Genomic DNA, 15,859 nt, shown 5'->3' on the forward strand with positions numbered 1-15,859 from the left:
TTGTCCTGTTCTCTCAATGGGACAATTTTTTTTGTCTCTTCATTTTGTCTCAGTGTCTGTTTCTGTGTGTTATGAAAGTTAGCTAAGTCTCCTGTTCTTACAGTTTAATGCTCTTATGAAGAAGATGTCCAATAGTGTCCTGCAGTGCAGTGTCTCCTGCTTTCCAGGGACTAGTGTTTCAGGAAGTGTTTCCTATGTTAGTGTAACGTGTGATGTGCTGTTGAGTCCTGGCTGCTTTTTCCTTTAGTCCAGTCATCTGCAGAGGTTCTCTTTGCCTATTGCAGGCAGTGTTTGGTCTCTGGCCAGGTGGGATGTATTTTAATAAGGTGTGTACTTGAAAAATGAGATCAAGGTGCGGGTTCGGGAGGTAGGGCTTGGTGTAAGCAAGGTAGGGCTTGGTGTATGCTGTGCTAGTACCCGCAGGTGACTATTTATGCTGGGGGGCATGAGAGGGAAATGATTCATCCAGCTCCTTTGTTCCTGGAGGGGTCTCCTTATGATCCCTACCTCTTGGGACCGTGTTCTGAGATGAATAAATCACTGTCCTTCCCTTCTGCCCTCAGCATATTTCAATCTGCTGCGTCCATGTTGAATTTTCACCACTGTTTATTGTGTTCTCCCTTTAAGTGAAGGGACTCTACTTCCTAAATGCCTTTGGGGCTCTCCCAGAAGTGAGCCTGATTTTTAAAATTCCAGGCTTTAAATCCCACAGTTGTAAGAGCTTGCAAGATTTGGCCTCTCTCATTTACAAAGCCAAATGAAATCGGAATTTGTCTTCCCAGTGTGATAGTCTATTGATCAGCCTTCTCTGCTCCACCAGCATCCTTGAGATGGTTGGCCACAGTCTGTTTCACTCCCAAACTGCATCTTTGCCCTCCCTACCTTCTTTGATGTGGTCTCTTCTCTACCTTTAGTTGTAGAGTTTGTTCTACCAGTCTTCTCATCATTTTCTGGATTATTCATGCTGATGTGAGTGTCACCTTATTGTATCCATGGGATGAGGTGAGTTTAGGGTCCTCCTACTCCACCATCTGCCCTTAGGGTCCCAGACTTTCTTTTTTATATTTTTACTCCCATTCTGTGTAGGAACCACAGAACACATATATCGAGTGGCTTAATGGTTTTCTTCAACTCACTGAGCTGTTTAGTTGGTTTTGGCGTTTGTTTCCTTTGGGAATTTCTAATATATTTTCACATTCAGTACTGTTTTCTTCTGCAATGCTTAATCTGTGAATCCCATCCAGTGTGTTTTCCATCTCAGACATTGTAGTCTGTAGTTCATTTCTAGAAGCTTCAATTTTTTAAAAATGCTTTATTCTGTCCAGTTAACCTGTCTAAAGCTCTTCTTGGACATATAGTATGTATTTAAAACAACTAACTTATTATTCTTTTCTGTTACCTGTGTTATTTCTGGACCATTTTCCAATGGATTGAATTTTCTCAGTTGGCTCATATTATCCTGCTTTTTTTCATGCTTGGTAATTTTTATCAAATGTCAAACATTTGAATTTTACCTTGCTGGTCCTTGTATTACTATAAATATTCTGGGACTGTGTTCGGAGCTGTAGTTTATTTGGAAATTGCTTAACCCTTTCCTTTTAGATTTCTTGGGCGGGAGTACAGTGGTGTCTTTCACTAATTTTGTCCCATTACTGCAGTAAAACTCTTATGAGTACCTAATGCCCTATGAATTTTGAGGTTTGTTGGTTGGTTAGAATATGAACTATTTCTAGTTTAGTGTGATTTGATTGTTTCTCTTATCCTGTCTGGTGGTTCTTTGCCTGACCACCAAAACTGTAGGAGTTTTCTCCTACAGATGCATTGATTCCTGTTCAGCTGAATATACGAAAAGGAATTTCTGAGACCTCTCTCACTCTCTTCTCAGCCCACTCTATCTTGTGCTCCCCAGATGCCCCAGTTCTATTTGGTAACTCAGAGAGACCATTAAGCTTTGCCTGGTTTTCTCTCCTTGTTTGTGGCCTGGACAATTTATTCAGGTAATAAGTTGGGACTATAATAATGCTCACCTCTGAGGGATCCCTGTCCTCCACTGCCTGATATCCTTTGTCTTGAAAACTATTGTTTTGTATAATTTTTGTTTCAAGTAAGCAGGTAAATCTTACTGCTTTGACAGTAGAAAGTTCTCTTTTTGAAATCTCTCAGAGCACTTAGGCTTGAAATCTCCTACCCTGGGTGGGTAGTTGGGCCAGTTTTGTTTTGTTTTGTTTAGGGATTGGGGTAATAAAATCTTATAAGCTTTTTCCCTTTTCCCTCTGGCTCTTATCATTGTGTATACTCTCCTTTACTCTGGAGCAACATCAGAGCCAGGACTGAGGATTTGAGTTTTGGGTAAGAAGTCAGTCAAAGGTTTTTGTTTTGTTTTTTGTCTGCTTCAGGTGCTAAGCTTTTATGTACACATAGCTTAAGTTAAAGACTCTCCCGTGAAGTTCAAAGATCCGCCAGGTAATATATGCCTAGCTTATGTTTCTGTGAGAAGCTACAGAGAATCTGTGGAGAAGACTGCAGGACATCTGTGGGGAATGTTTACAATACAATGTAGTGTTACGTGTGTGAACCTTATATTACTTAAGTCTCAACTATTTTTCATTTGAAAAATAGGGATTTTTAAAATGCATTCTCTCTCTAACAAGAGACACAATGCCTCAGATTTGTTTTGGGAGTGAGATAATCTATGTAAATTGCTTAGCCCAGGGCTAGAGTACAGTAAGTAATCCATAATCTTTTCCCTGGAGAAAGTACCATCATAACTGCATCTCAATAGCCTCTAAAAGCTCCAAAGGAGCCTAAATAAGTAAGTACTCGGGATACATAACACTGACTCATGCAAATTTAACTTTATATAAATTATACCATGGCACAGTAAAATTTTAGTTATAGAAATAGTTTGTAATGTTTATAGAAATACAAAGTAGAACTTCCAGTTTCAGCCTGAATGTATAGAGCTTGGAAGTCATCATTCCTGTCCTTATCTTAAGAAAAAAGCACAGAATATAAAAATCAACATATTTTCTTAGATCCATTAGAGGATGTGAAAACCCGGGGGAAAACTACCACTCCAAACACTGAAGAGACCTGCAGATACAGGTAATGACAGCCAACTTCGAGGAGAAGCTGCTAGAGCCAGTCACTGGTAGGAACACTTAAAATGTAATTAAGAAATTCCTGGAGTCTGAGTGTGGACTGGCTTGCAAGCTAAAAACTCCTGGAGCCCAGTCTTAAGGGACTCCACGTTTGTGGGTTTTGCCAACAGAAGCCCACCAACTTCTTAAGGTAAGGAGAGGACCAAGAATAAGACTGTGTCATACTTCTTTCCAGAACCATGGACGGAAGAAAGGAGTGAAGTGAAATATTTGAAGTGTTGGGGCACTGGGGGTGGAATTCTGTAGAATTCTGTATCCCATAAAGTTATCCTTCCAAAGTGAGTAAGGAATTCCTCAGATCAGTAAAAATAGACTGTTCTGCCAGCAGGCCTGCCTTACAAGAAGTTCTTTAGAGAGATGGAAAATTATATGGGTCAGAAACATCTATATCAAGAATGAAAGAGCATTAGAAAAGACATAAGTGAAGGTAAAATGAGATTTTTCCTTTTCATATTCATAATTGATATAATAGGTAACTTTTCAAAGTAATAACGGTGGCAATGTACTGGGGTTATAGACAAGGAAATAAATGACAGCAGTGTAACAGTGATGGGAGGGAGCAACTGGGAATACTGTGTTATAATGTATCTGCACTCTGTGTGATGCATAAGGTGACCTGAAAGTAGCTCAAGTTAGTTTGAGAAGCATACTGCAAACTCTAGGACAACCGCTTAAAGTCCTTTTTAAAAAGTGTAATTGATACAATAAGAGAAAATAAATTGGCTGGCACTACTTTAGGAAAATAGATACAAAGGCGGAGAAGAGGCAGCACATACAAAAAGCCTACTAACTAGATACACTGTGCTAAATGTATGTATATATTTGCAATTTTTATCAAATTTGTGTTTCTATGTATTCAGACATCCTCTTTCCCTTACCTTGACTCCACATAAGCACTATTCCCAGCTCAGCTCCTTCACCGGGGTCAGCAGCAAAATCATCATTTAATTCAGTAAGTGAGAAAAGGTATGGTCACATTAGCTCTTACCCAACTAAATCCCAATGCTGAGTGCCTTCTGTCAGGCTCACCACTGTGTCCCATTTTCTAGAATGGTTTCTGCTACAGAAAAGTACTCAGTAAATATCTGTGAATAAATGAACAGCCTAGTAGCCTTAAAAATTCTTTTAACAGTCAAACATTTACTCACATTTAAAGTAAGTGGTTAAAAATACTGTTAAAGAAGGCCAGACCAAACTAAGGTAAAACTCTAACAAATAACATTTATTTTTCTTTTACATATGTATTTCACAGCCCGAACATCACATCGCCTCCAGAGAAAGGTGCTTTTATGCCATTATATTTTTAATATTTACCACACAGGCATTAAACATTCTCATTAACATGATGAGATAATTTGCTGGTAAACATTTAAACACACAGACATTGGTTTCAATATCTCAAGAACATTTTTTGGTCATAACCAAGGAGGTACATCAAAATATGACAACATTGGCTAATAATTTATAAGCAAATAATATTTTAACTCTGCATAGTTTATACAATAGGCTGTGGTAATAAATAATATCACCGATCTCATCAACTATTAACTGGCCACAAAAAGCCTAACATTCATTTAAATTATGATATGAAATGCTCTATTGGTGTAGTTTCAACATAGCCTTAAATGTGGGGGGTGTTTAACCCTGAAAGAAAAAGTACTAAGCTGGTATGTTCGGTCAACTACAAATATGTCATGTTCACATATTACATTCCTAACATGAAGGCAGATATTTAAATAGAAAAACTAGCAGTCCAAAAAATGTGAGTGTGCAAATCGTAAGGAAAACGTTGCATTTAAATTTGCACTCATTTGCAAGTTACAGTACTAGCTCAGTAAAAACACTAACAGGAAAAATAATCAGCAGGAAAGAATGGAAATGACCTCTCCCAGCAGAGAACTGGTCCCTGCATGCTGCGCCACAGCTCAGAAAGGGCTTCTGGTGATCTAGACCTTCTCACACCCTGTGACTATCCTTCCCTGAACACAGGAGCCTGCGGGCATGCTTCCATCAGTGGGAAGACTAGGAAGAAAAACCTGAATCAGCAACATCTTCCTCCTTAATTTGGTATAAAGGTCCTTCCCATTATTATAACTTACTAGCATGCTTTCTAACCTCAAATGCTTTCTGAATCAGGTTTACTAAATGCTGTAAAGAAAAGCTACCCTTCATACAATACTAGGGTTTTGTTTTGTTTTAGAGTATGTCAGTGTGAGAATAAGGTACATGCAGTCAGTCTACCAACCTGTATGGGCAACTCTCAGCTGGGGTCAGTCTCAGATTCTACAACAGGGATTCTCTGCATTGTTTTCAGTGTGTGAACAGCTGCTTAAGAAGCAGAAATGCCTATTCATTACGACAGTGTATTTTCATTAAAATGTTCATAAAAATAAAGCCCCAACCTTTAAGTCTAGAGAATGTCGAGAACTCTGTTGGGGATGTTAAAAGCATTGGGCAACACCCTGGTTTTCAGCGTGCCATCGGCCCCGCAGGAGAAGATCCGGTTGCCTGGGATGATGTCGATCTGCATGACGCCAGCCCCGAGGTTTCTGAATATGGACTGCTTAGCGTGCTCATTTCTGAATGAATGAATCAGGCCATGGCCTATTAGCCTCCAAACCTGGTGGAAAAGAGAGTAAAAACACAAAGGGTAAGTCGCTAGAAAAGAGAAAGAAAGAGACCAAAGATCAAAGAGTGCCGTGGGGTTTCTGTTCCTCAGTCTTGAGAGCACACACAGGTAATCTCCAGCACCTTCCAACTTCTTGTACTGACTCACCTTTATGTTACCTTCTGCTGACCCTGTAGTAAAATATTCCTCACAGGGGTCCAGAGCCAGAGCCTTAATAGCGGAGTCATGTGCCTGGAATGTGTGAATCAGCTGTCTCTGCCTGATGTCAAAAATGCAGATGCAGCCTTTCCTACCTCCAGAGATTAGGAGCTGCTGCTTGGGCGCATACTGAAGGACCGTGGCGCCATGATCGTGGCAGGTGAAACCTGAAGAAGGAAAACACCAGATGTCTTTCCCAGACAACGGCTATCCTGCCAATTCTGGAAGTGTTTAAATGCACATTGAAATAACACAGAAATTACTGTCAAATTTTTCATTTCAATTTCTATACTCATGACCCAAGTATTAAAAAAGATCCAATGACAGAAAAAAAGGTTCTTATCCGTAATCTCAATATGAAAACACATGCAGGAAGTTTAAAGGTTACGCTGCCTTGCAAGAAGCCTGTAGAAGCAAAAAGTGCAGAGGAGACCAAACTTCTCAATGATCCACTCAGCCCCACCTTAATGCCCACCAGGACAGGTTTCTACCCTGTCCCAGTTCCTGTCCATACAGCCTCATCAGAAGTTCTTGTCAGGTAAGTCACAAATTCAACCACGTTATGTGAAAATGACCAGCTACAAGGTAAGGAGTTAGCCTTCTCAGGATTCTCTGCATTTCAATGCAAGTAAAGCCTTAAACCCAGTATGTGGTACACCTTGAAGAACTGTTAATTATTCAAAGAAAAACCATTTGAAGAGAAATAACTATACTCATTTCAAAAGACTGAAAAATCTTTCTATAAAAGAATCCACCTAGCTGTGTTTAGCCGAAATATACTAGAGTGTGGAGCCTTCTCTCAAGATCATTGTGTGAAAAAGGGATCTTTGGGACACCAGCTGAGAAAACTGTCTTAAAGCATGGCATTGTTTGCATTTCTTGTTCTTGTAAGGGTAGCTTTTATTTTATAGTTAGGTGTAATTCTTTAAAATACCTCCTTTCTACTGAGCTCAAATACTTTGCAACTAATCGCTAAAAAGCCTTGTTAATAGCGCCAATCTCCATACCATATTTTCCAAATAGAATATATAAAGACTATTCTATGCTAGCTGGATAGTTACCTCAGCAAAATAGCCAGATATTATTCATTTATAAGCCATGAGTAAACACTCACTGGTTAGAATAAAACCAGGAAAGCATTCCTTCATAGTGTATTAAAAATCATAGACCTTAACTCACTTACCATGAATGAGGCTGTTTCCAGGGGATATCAGTGTGTCCCACAGGCATACATTTCTTACAAAGAAAACAACAATGGTTACGATGTGCTTTTTGTTACTGGCTTCAAGTCAAATACTTTTGCTCATTGCATCTTACTATCTTTTTTGTTCACTCATATTTAGAGGGCAGAAGCTGGGGATACCTCTAACATTTGTCCTTTTCGAACTGCACATTTCTGTCTCACACGGCCCCCCGTGTCTCTGCCATCTCATCCCCCAAACCCTCATCTTTTCCATTACCACTCTAATGCTATCTCTAATGCTTCTGACCCCAGGGGTACCCACTGCCAGGAAATGACAGGTGTTATTTGATGGCATGTGTTGCCAGTGAAAGCAGTGTCAGCTCTAAGATAGTACTGAGCGTGATGGCTACAGTCTCAATAACCTGACCTGAGAAGGGGGCGGGGGGAAGTTTATCCATAAATACATCTGCTTATTGAGAGCCTAAATTACAAGTACTTGTTTTTCTCTTCTTAATAAGGAAAACTACTGAGATAAGGATTATGTAACAGAAAGTTTTGTATTTACGAGGTAGAAAAACTCAGTACTAAGTAAAAAAGACCATACTTTGCAGCAAGAATACCTTCTGCTTAAAATGTGCTTATTTATTATGCTTCTGTCAACCTACCTATTGTCATTGGACTGTCCAGATGTGGCAACTAGACTTGAAGAGGTAATAAATGCGAAGTCACTTGTGGCTTTGCTATGGCACTGCCAACTCTATAAGAAACAAAAGGCAAGTGATGTTACCTAGAAGCCCAGACAAGCTGAAACCGTGCACACACACAGTTCTGCTAGCAGTAGATTTGTGAGCTAAGAACTGTTGTTAAACATCCAGAATAGAGAGTGTGATAAGAAAATTAGCTATTATTTGCATATTATTTAGCTAATACCCACTATTAGCTAAATATTTATATTTTAAAACTGTAATAGTAAAAACATGGAATTAAAAGTTTTATTTTTAGGGGGGCCTGGGTGGCTCAGTGGGTTAAAGCCGCTGCCTTCGGCTCAGGTCATGGTCTCAGGGTCCTGGGATCGAGTCCCACATCGGGCTCTCTGCTCAGCAGGGTTACCTGCTTCCCTTCCTCCCTTTCTCTGCCTACTTGTGATCTCTACCTGACAAATAAATAAATAAAATCTTTACTTATTTTTTTTTTTAAGTTTTATTTTTAGATTATCTAACAAAGGATAGGAGGAACTTAACTAAGCATTTAATTACATTAAGGGCCCAAACTCAGTGTTAATGATTTCAAATACATTTAATAAACTTTAATTAATAATATAAATCATAATAAACAATAATAACCCAAGGAGGGAAAATCCTACATGCCCATCTGTGGTCTTAGACTACAGTGTGAAGAGCTCAAGTCCAATTAACTTTGTAACCTCAATGCAAACAATGATCTTTCCTTACCATCTTTCTTTCCACATGAAGACTTTTAGCAATAATAAGAGGGTCAAAAGTGGTCCTGCAAATTATCTAGAGCTAGGGCTGCCCCCCAAACCACTCCTAAGAATGTTCCACAGCCATAGGAAATGATTTACGGAGCCAGGCAGGACTCTACTTGTTGGATCAGGTAATGAATGGAAATTTTGAGGCAAAGACCCAGGAGGGTGTCCAGGAATGAGTGAAGCTGATTCAAAATCCCTTCCATTTTTGTAAAGATGTTATGATAGTCTATAGGGCACTAATTTAAGAGAAATATCTTCTATACATGATTAAAAACATATAGTCTAGAAAACTAAAATCGACAGACATGAAGCCTAAAGTTCTGCACAAGACAGCACTACCTCCCAGCCCTACCTGAGCCCCCACCAAGTGAAGATACGTTTTGTCTGCATCAACAGATGTTTTAATAGGGTTTGGATTAATGAATGAAGTGACCTAATGGAATTGGTTAATTTAGTAAGAAAAATGCTGGAGCAAATTAGAATACACAGAACCTGTTAGCATTTCAAGTTGATTCATTTTAGGTACTACCTTAAAAACCTATCAAGAAGTTAGAGTTTTCAAAGAAGTAGGACCACATACAGGGAAAGCCCTTGAACATTTTCAAATATAATGGTCATCCTTCAAGTTCTGAAAAAGCAATCTTTTTGGTTTAAACGAGGGCAATAACGGGTGCTGAGCCGTGCCGCTGGGCAGAGATGCCCCCTTCTCAACAGATCCGATGAGGGAATGTCCAATGAGATTTAGTGTTTGAAATAGACACTTAACAACAAAGCAACCTCTATACTTGCTCTGGGAATGCTGATGTACTCACCATGTAAGGCTTAGGATTTGATGCCGTCTGGTTTACTTGCCAGATACTCAGAAAACCCTCTCCGTCTGCAACACCACACTGTAAGAATAGCAATAAATGTTTAACACAGCTCCTTAGCAAACCAAAGGCAAAGTCATTGATGAAGTCACTCGAACCTCACTTAACATTCTGCCTACACCTATTTCTATTACTGTAGTTTCTACGCAAGTCAGGCACTATAAATATCCTACAGCCTTTAAAATGCATTTCCATACCTATTTCATTCTCCTCCAAACGTGTCTAAGATAATTTAGTAAAAAACTAGAAGGTTTCTCTCAGGTGCTTGACTGTGCTTATACGTACCACCAGCATACACACTCAACAGAAAGCGCTCTATATCGTCACGGTGTTCAGAATCTTTAAATGGATGACTGATCCATACACAATTCTGAAGACCTGTGCTTTATGGGAGCTGAGAGGGGTGTCCAAGCAGACACCAATAAACTGCCTGCCCAGCTTAAATCCAGGTCACTGGTTTGCAGGTGTAGTTTTACTAACCATCTACTCATAAATATCTTTTTCAGATGAATTTAGCAGTGAGCCCCAAGAGCCAACCTTGTTGCCTTGTGAATTAAAATATAATCTGGTAACTCTTGCATTGCCCGCCTGGCGGAAACAGACAAGTTGCTGAGGTCGTGTCCACTCAAACATTCGCACACTGCCATCCTGAGCTCCTGTGAGATCTGAAACACAAAAAGCAGAAAATAAGAAATGAAAAAGCTATAGAGTTCCAGTATTTCCCATTCTATCAACGAATTTCCAAATGACAGAGGCCATTTACAATGCTCTGGGTCACAAGTAAAACACTTACAGTACTGATGGACTGGGTGGGAGGTCATTCTCTTAACATTATGTAGATTCCTTTTCATAAGCTTTAAAAGAAGATAAAAGACAAATTCATTGTGTGCATCAGAAAAGAGACACAGGAGAAGATGCTTCAGCCCAACTCTAATTCTCATAACCTTTACTCTCTTACAGCTGGATTATTACTAACATACACCCTGAACCACTTTACATAGGACACTTGTCTGAACAGGCTGCGGAAGCAGTCACTCACTGGCATAGCCCTGGCCCATACAAACTGGGCAGATACCAAGCAGCTTCGCTGAGTGATTAAGGAACTCTTCTCCAAGTGCCCTCCCTGAGGACAATGAGGAATATTTGCAGATTCTTTGGGGCAGAACATGAGAACGGGACCCTTTAACTATAGTGACTAGCAACAGCGTGATAGACACATTTCTTCAAACACCTGTAGAAGACACAACTCCTCTTTGTCTCTGCTTTACTCCTTGGTGCTGTTTGCTCATCTATAAAATGATAATGGGAGACGACAAAAGCACCCACGACATAGGGTTGCTACAACAGAAGGCTCATACCTGACACAAGAGAGTCACACTATCTTAGCTATTATTATTACGGGGTGCTAACTAGTCACTGCCCCTGATCTTTAGGATTGTTCTTAGGTCAAAGTGATTTCAACTTACTTTTGGGTGAGTCCATACCCAGTAACTATCCGTAATAGTGAATAACTTACCACACCAGCTCCAGTGCTGGTCTGCCCACTGCCCAGCCAGGGCAGAGATGACGGTGGGTGTGCCTGACTTGCTGAGTAGGACGTTGCACTGGGTTGATAAAGCGTTGTTGTGGAACCACGATAATCAATATCATCCGAACTGTAAAGACATTTGTGCGTTACTGTGCAAGTCCCATTTTCTCTTAAGCAGCTCTATAATTGGAATTTGTGTTATGTACCCACAGGTCTTCACTTAAAAGAGTGAATAAATATCCACAAGAAAAATGTAGGTGTAATTCCTAACCCTATGCTACTTTAGTACTGGTCAGCTTTTTCCCTCTAGACAAAATTTATAAATTCAATATTGTCTGGGGGCAATATTACTGCTGCACAAGTTGGAACAAATGTAGGTTTTGAAAGATTTAAACACAAATATTCTTTTTATCATGTATAGGAAAAGATAAGGTCTTTCTAATACAGTTATTCCATGTATCAGATTCCTACATTTTAAAGAAATCTCAGTTTAAAGATTTCTTCAAGTGAAGTATTAGTAATCATCACATAAAAATGTTAAAGTAACTTTTGTGATGGACTGTATCATATTACATGGTTATATCAACTCTGTAGTAATATTATAAGCTGACCTCAACTCTGTAGTAATATTATATGCTAAGAAAACAGAAAACCCAACAGAACAAGGAAAGAAGTTGTGATGCACCATTTCCCAACCACATAAAATGTCCAAGAGTCTGGAGAAAAGCAAGAGGAAGGGCAAACATGGAGGAGAGACCCCAAAATAGGACAGTGTTACACAACACTGATGATGCAGTATCTATAGTGTCACTGAAAAGTAAAGTCTATATATTTTTTTAAGATTTTATTTATTTGAGAGAGAGAGAGATCCCAAGCAGGCAGAGAGACTGGCAGAGAGAGGGAGGGAGCAGGGAGCCCAATGCAGGGCTTGATCCCAGGACCCTGAGATCATGACCTGAGCTGAAGGCAGAGTCTTAACCCACTGAGGCACCCTAAAGTTGTCTACATTGTTATCTGTAAAAATATGCTTGTCAGGTGATAAGAAGAAACACTAATCAGTCTAATTAATATATTGGTATATTCTACTTTTTGCTTGAATTATCCAAATCAGCCAAATTTACTGAATACTATGTAGTTCCTGACATTTCTTAGGGGTTAAATGTCAAAGTTGCAGTTTTGGCATTAGGTTTTGGAAGGGGGGAATATTCTGACTCCAACACTATGAAGAGTTCCATGTCTAATAGAAGAAGTGTGAGTAATTTGTTCATTGATGTAAGAATTTTATTGGCAGCTAAACCAATTATGTCTCTACCCAAATAAAGGGAGAGACATATATACTTTTCAAGATAATTCAAATCATGTGCATAACCATTTAATGGGTTCTTAAAACCTCTTTTTAAATGGACTACACAAGACAGACTAACCTTTTGGATTCTCGGTCATATTCTTCTCCAATCCATATATATGACTGACAGGCCAACAGAGAGGTAACATCGAGTTCTTGTACATCATGTGTTGAGGCCAAGACAATTTCATTACAGTTCGCCTATAAAGCAGAGTCAGTAATTTAAGCAATTTCACTAAAAAAAAAAAAAGTACAATCTTTATAATGACTAAAACTTTTACCTTATTAATGGAAAATGCCATGATCATATCCGATTCCTTATGAATGATTTTCGCCTTCCCACCTGGATAGCCCAGATCAGCTTCAACCTACAAAATGTTTATCAGCAGTTTCAGCTGTCGTGTAGCAATGTGAGACACGCATTCCACAAAATTTAAGAGGACAAGAAGAAAATGTTACAGCAGCAGCAAGAAAAGAGGTACCAGTAATTTTAGTATCTTGAGACTTAGCTTTGCAATTGGCTTAAATTCTCTGCTGCCCTGTAATCACCCCGATTAAATGATGTGATAAGAGGATGATACTGATTAATGGTCATCACGAAAGATGGGTAGCATAGTTTTCATTAGTAAGAGTAGGATGCCACTTGCATCTCTTCCAAAAGTGTGTGGACACTGCGGTAAGAATGTGTATGCATTAGCAGGCACAGAGTGGAGGAAAAAGACAGTTAAGATAAAGGAGTCATGTAAGAAACAAACATTTTAAAACAGGGTGCTAAGACAGGAATAAGGAAAGTTGGAAAGAACAGTTAGAAAGGGACAAAGGAGATGGATGAGAAAGTGTGCTGGCTTAGGGTCAAAGGTGAGGGGCATGAAAGAAGTTGCAGACTCAGAAGATTCTCCTTTCAAGGAAGAAAAATAAAACCACCATGTCTAAGAACAGATGGAAAGGGGAAGACATGAAGATACAGCGGGAAGAAGGAAAGAGAAGCATGAGTGCTTAGGAAGAGCAAGTTGGGGACGGTGGAGAATTTCCTCCCCAAGGCCACTGCGGTGTATGGGAGCATTGAGTATTCTGATTAGCCAGCATGGTTAGTATCAGAGATGAAGGTTAGCTCCTTGAACTCAGAACGAGCGAGGTCCAAGAGCATGGGATACTACCTTGCTGCGGGAATCTTCCACTACGCAGTTTTGTTTGACCTGTTCCACATGTTCTTCTACAGACTAATGAACACCACCACACCGTCACAAACACAAAACACATGCATGAAACGAAATCATAAAGAGAATGAAAAATTTCACACTGAAATGGTCAATCCATAACTTAAAGATGGTAAAAAAAAAAATTAATGTGTAAACTTTCCTTTTAAAAACACAAAATCAAGAAAGAAAAACTGAGTGAATTTAGAATTTTTAAGATTAGTTTGTCAATTCATGGAATTTATCAAATTCACAAGTACCAAAGTCCTATTTAATGATTTAAAAAGATGAACCACTCTTACTGAATGGATAGTTTTGATAATTGTTCCATATTTATGAACTCAGTGACCAGATTTTATTTTGTCTTAACAGCTTTAACACTTTTTCCTTTAATGAAAAATTTTCAGCAGATGCATGCTATTCAGTACAACAGCCATTAACCATATATGACCATTTAAATTAAAGAAAATTCAGTCACACTAGGTGCATTTCCAGTGCCCCATAACCACATGTGGCTGCTATTATATAAAACAAATAAAATTTTCCATTATCACAGTTCTATTGGATAGCACTGGACAAGACAGTAATTCCATTCAGTAATTTGAAATTCAAAAGGTACAAAAGGGTACACGATAAAAATTCTTCCTCCCATTCCAACTCCCACCATGTACTTCCCATCTGTGGAGCCAACAAATGCTTACACAGCATTTTAAGAAATGTTCAATTTATCTTTATCCCATCCCCCTCTTCATGGAGATCCTCCCTCTGCTGGTAGAAAATTTGAAAACACACAGCGTGGGCTGCTAATCCCAAAAATACAGAGACAAAGGGGCAGAAAGAGGGAGAGGCTTATTTGAAAAAGAGAAACCTGAGAGATCTTGAAGGACAAAACTGAGGGTCCCAGCAAACTAGACCCCTGGCTTCCCACAGCACTCCGAGCCTCTGACAATACAACCAAACCACCACCACAAACCATATGAATAATTAAAATATATTTTCAGTGAATCATTACATTTCACAATTTGAAGAACTAAATACTCAAAAAAAAATTGATCCTTCAGTGAACTGGCTTTCTGGGAATAAATAAGAGAGTCCTAACTGAGCAAGAGTCTTTTATGTTAAATCTATTTTTTAGATTTCTAGATCTTATTCTACAGAATTTGGACTCAGCATCACTACAGGAAATACTGTAAACAGCAGACTGAATGAAAGAGAAGAATTTGGTTCTGTGATTTCTTAACAAACCCTAATAAACACACTAATGATTTCAGTATCATCTGGATCTTATTATCAAAAAAAGCTTCTAAGACTCCAAAGAATCCCCACAGCTCATTTCTCCTACTTCTTCATTTAGGTACATAATTTTAAATCCATACAGAAAATAAATGACTATTCACAAGGGCTGACCACACAATTACCATCTAGATATGGGCGACTCATGAAAACAATGAGTCGGGTAGGTTCTGCTAATCCAAGTATGGGGGAAAACAGAGACGCAGTTATACATTTTACCTTGGGAAAATGAACCATGTAAGTTTTTGCTTTCCTAAGTGAAATATAATTCTTTACTCTTTCTCAGAGATTTTATTTGCCAAATCTTTAATCTCATTTGATACTCTACCCTGAGCACTGACTTATGCTCATATAACAGATCTGTGCACCCCTCATTTTATAAGGAAGAGATAACTTTAGGTTCTCAAGTTCCAGGCTCTCAAATTCCTGATTCTCCTTGCTGCATTGTATTACATTGTTAATTTATATTTAGCCTAAAAATCGCTGTGCAATGCAGGACCTCTGCCTCACTTTGTAAAAGCAAATTTCCTTCATCTTGTATTTCTATATTTATTCTCTTTCACAAAATTATTCTGAATTTCTTGTTTCTAAAGTTTATCCTGTTCATTTCTAAGTGCTAAAAATGTTAGATGCTTTTAAAGGGCTATGTTAGCTTTCCAATTAAATGATATTAAAACATTATAGAGTATAGTCATTTATATATTAAATTACTCAAATAATCCATCACAATATTTATTATTTGTAAACACCCAACAGCAAGTATGGCACAGGAAGGACCAATTTTCACTTGGTTATACAGGATTTACCAAGGGACCCATGTTGCTTCACTGTTCTATAATGAAAATTATAAGATTTTTATCTTATAAAAGAAATACACTGCAGTTTGGTAAACTATTACCCATAAGGTATGAAAGATAATGTGTTCCAACCAAAAAGTAAATCAAGCACTGACTTCATTAGAAATGTTA

At 38.6% G+C, this 15,859-nt stretch overlaps 1 protein-coding gene across 4 annotated transcripts in view; it reads right to left on the reverse strand.

Moving 5' to 3' along the window:
- Positions 1-4,362: 4,362 nt before the first annotated feature.
- The window catches only part of DMXL2 (Dmx like 2), a 156,779-nt gene continuing 145,282 nt past the window's right edge, over positions 4,363-15,859 (reverse strand). For 2 of the 4 annotated variants that reach the window (XM_059181544.1, XM_059181542.1), the window contains exons 34-44: positions 13,560-13,622; positions 12,684-12,770; positions 12,482-12,603; positions 11,046-11,184; positions 10,323-10,383; positions 10,067-10,194; positions 9,473-9,550; positions 7,837-7,928; positions 7,172-7,224; positions 5,938-6,155; positions 4,363-5,781 (exon numbers count right to left, since the gene is read on the reverse strand). In XM_059181544.1, coding sequence (XP_059037527.1) covers positions 5,572-5,781; positions 5,938-6,155; positions 7,172-7,224; positions 7,837-7,928; positions 9,473-9,550; positions 10,067-10,194; positions 10,323-10,383; positions 11,046-11,184; positions 12,482-12,603; positions 12,684-12,770; positions 13,560-13,622 — 1,251 coding nt within the window. In that variant the 3' untranslated portion in view covers positions 4,363-5,571. The remainder of the gene's footprint in view (positions 5,782-5,937; positions 6,156-7,171; positions 7,225-7,836; positions 7,929-9,472; positions 9,551-10,066; positions 10,195-10,322; positions 10,384-11,045; positions 11,185-12,481; positions 12,604-12,683; positions 12,771-13,559; positions 13,623-15,859) is intronic. The other 2 variants (XM_059181546.1, XM_059181545.1) reach the window with 1 other exon arrangement.

Source organism: Mustela lutreola, chromosome 7 (assembly GCF_030435805.1).
Source record: "Mustela lutreola isolate mMusLut2 chromosome 7, mMusLut2.pri, whole genome shotgun sequence".
NCBI lineage: Eukaryota > Metazoa > Chordata > Mammalia > Carnivora > Mustelidae > Mustela > Mustela lutreola.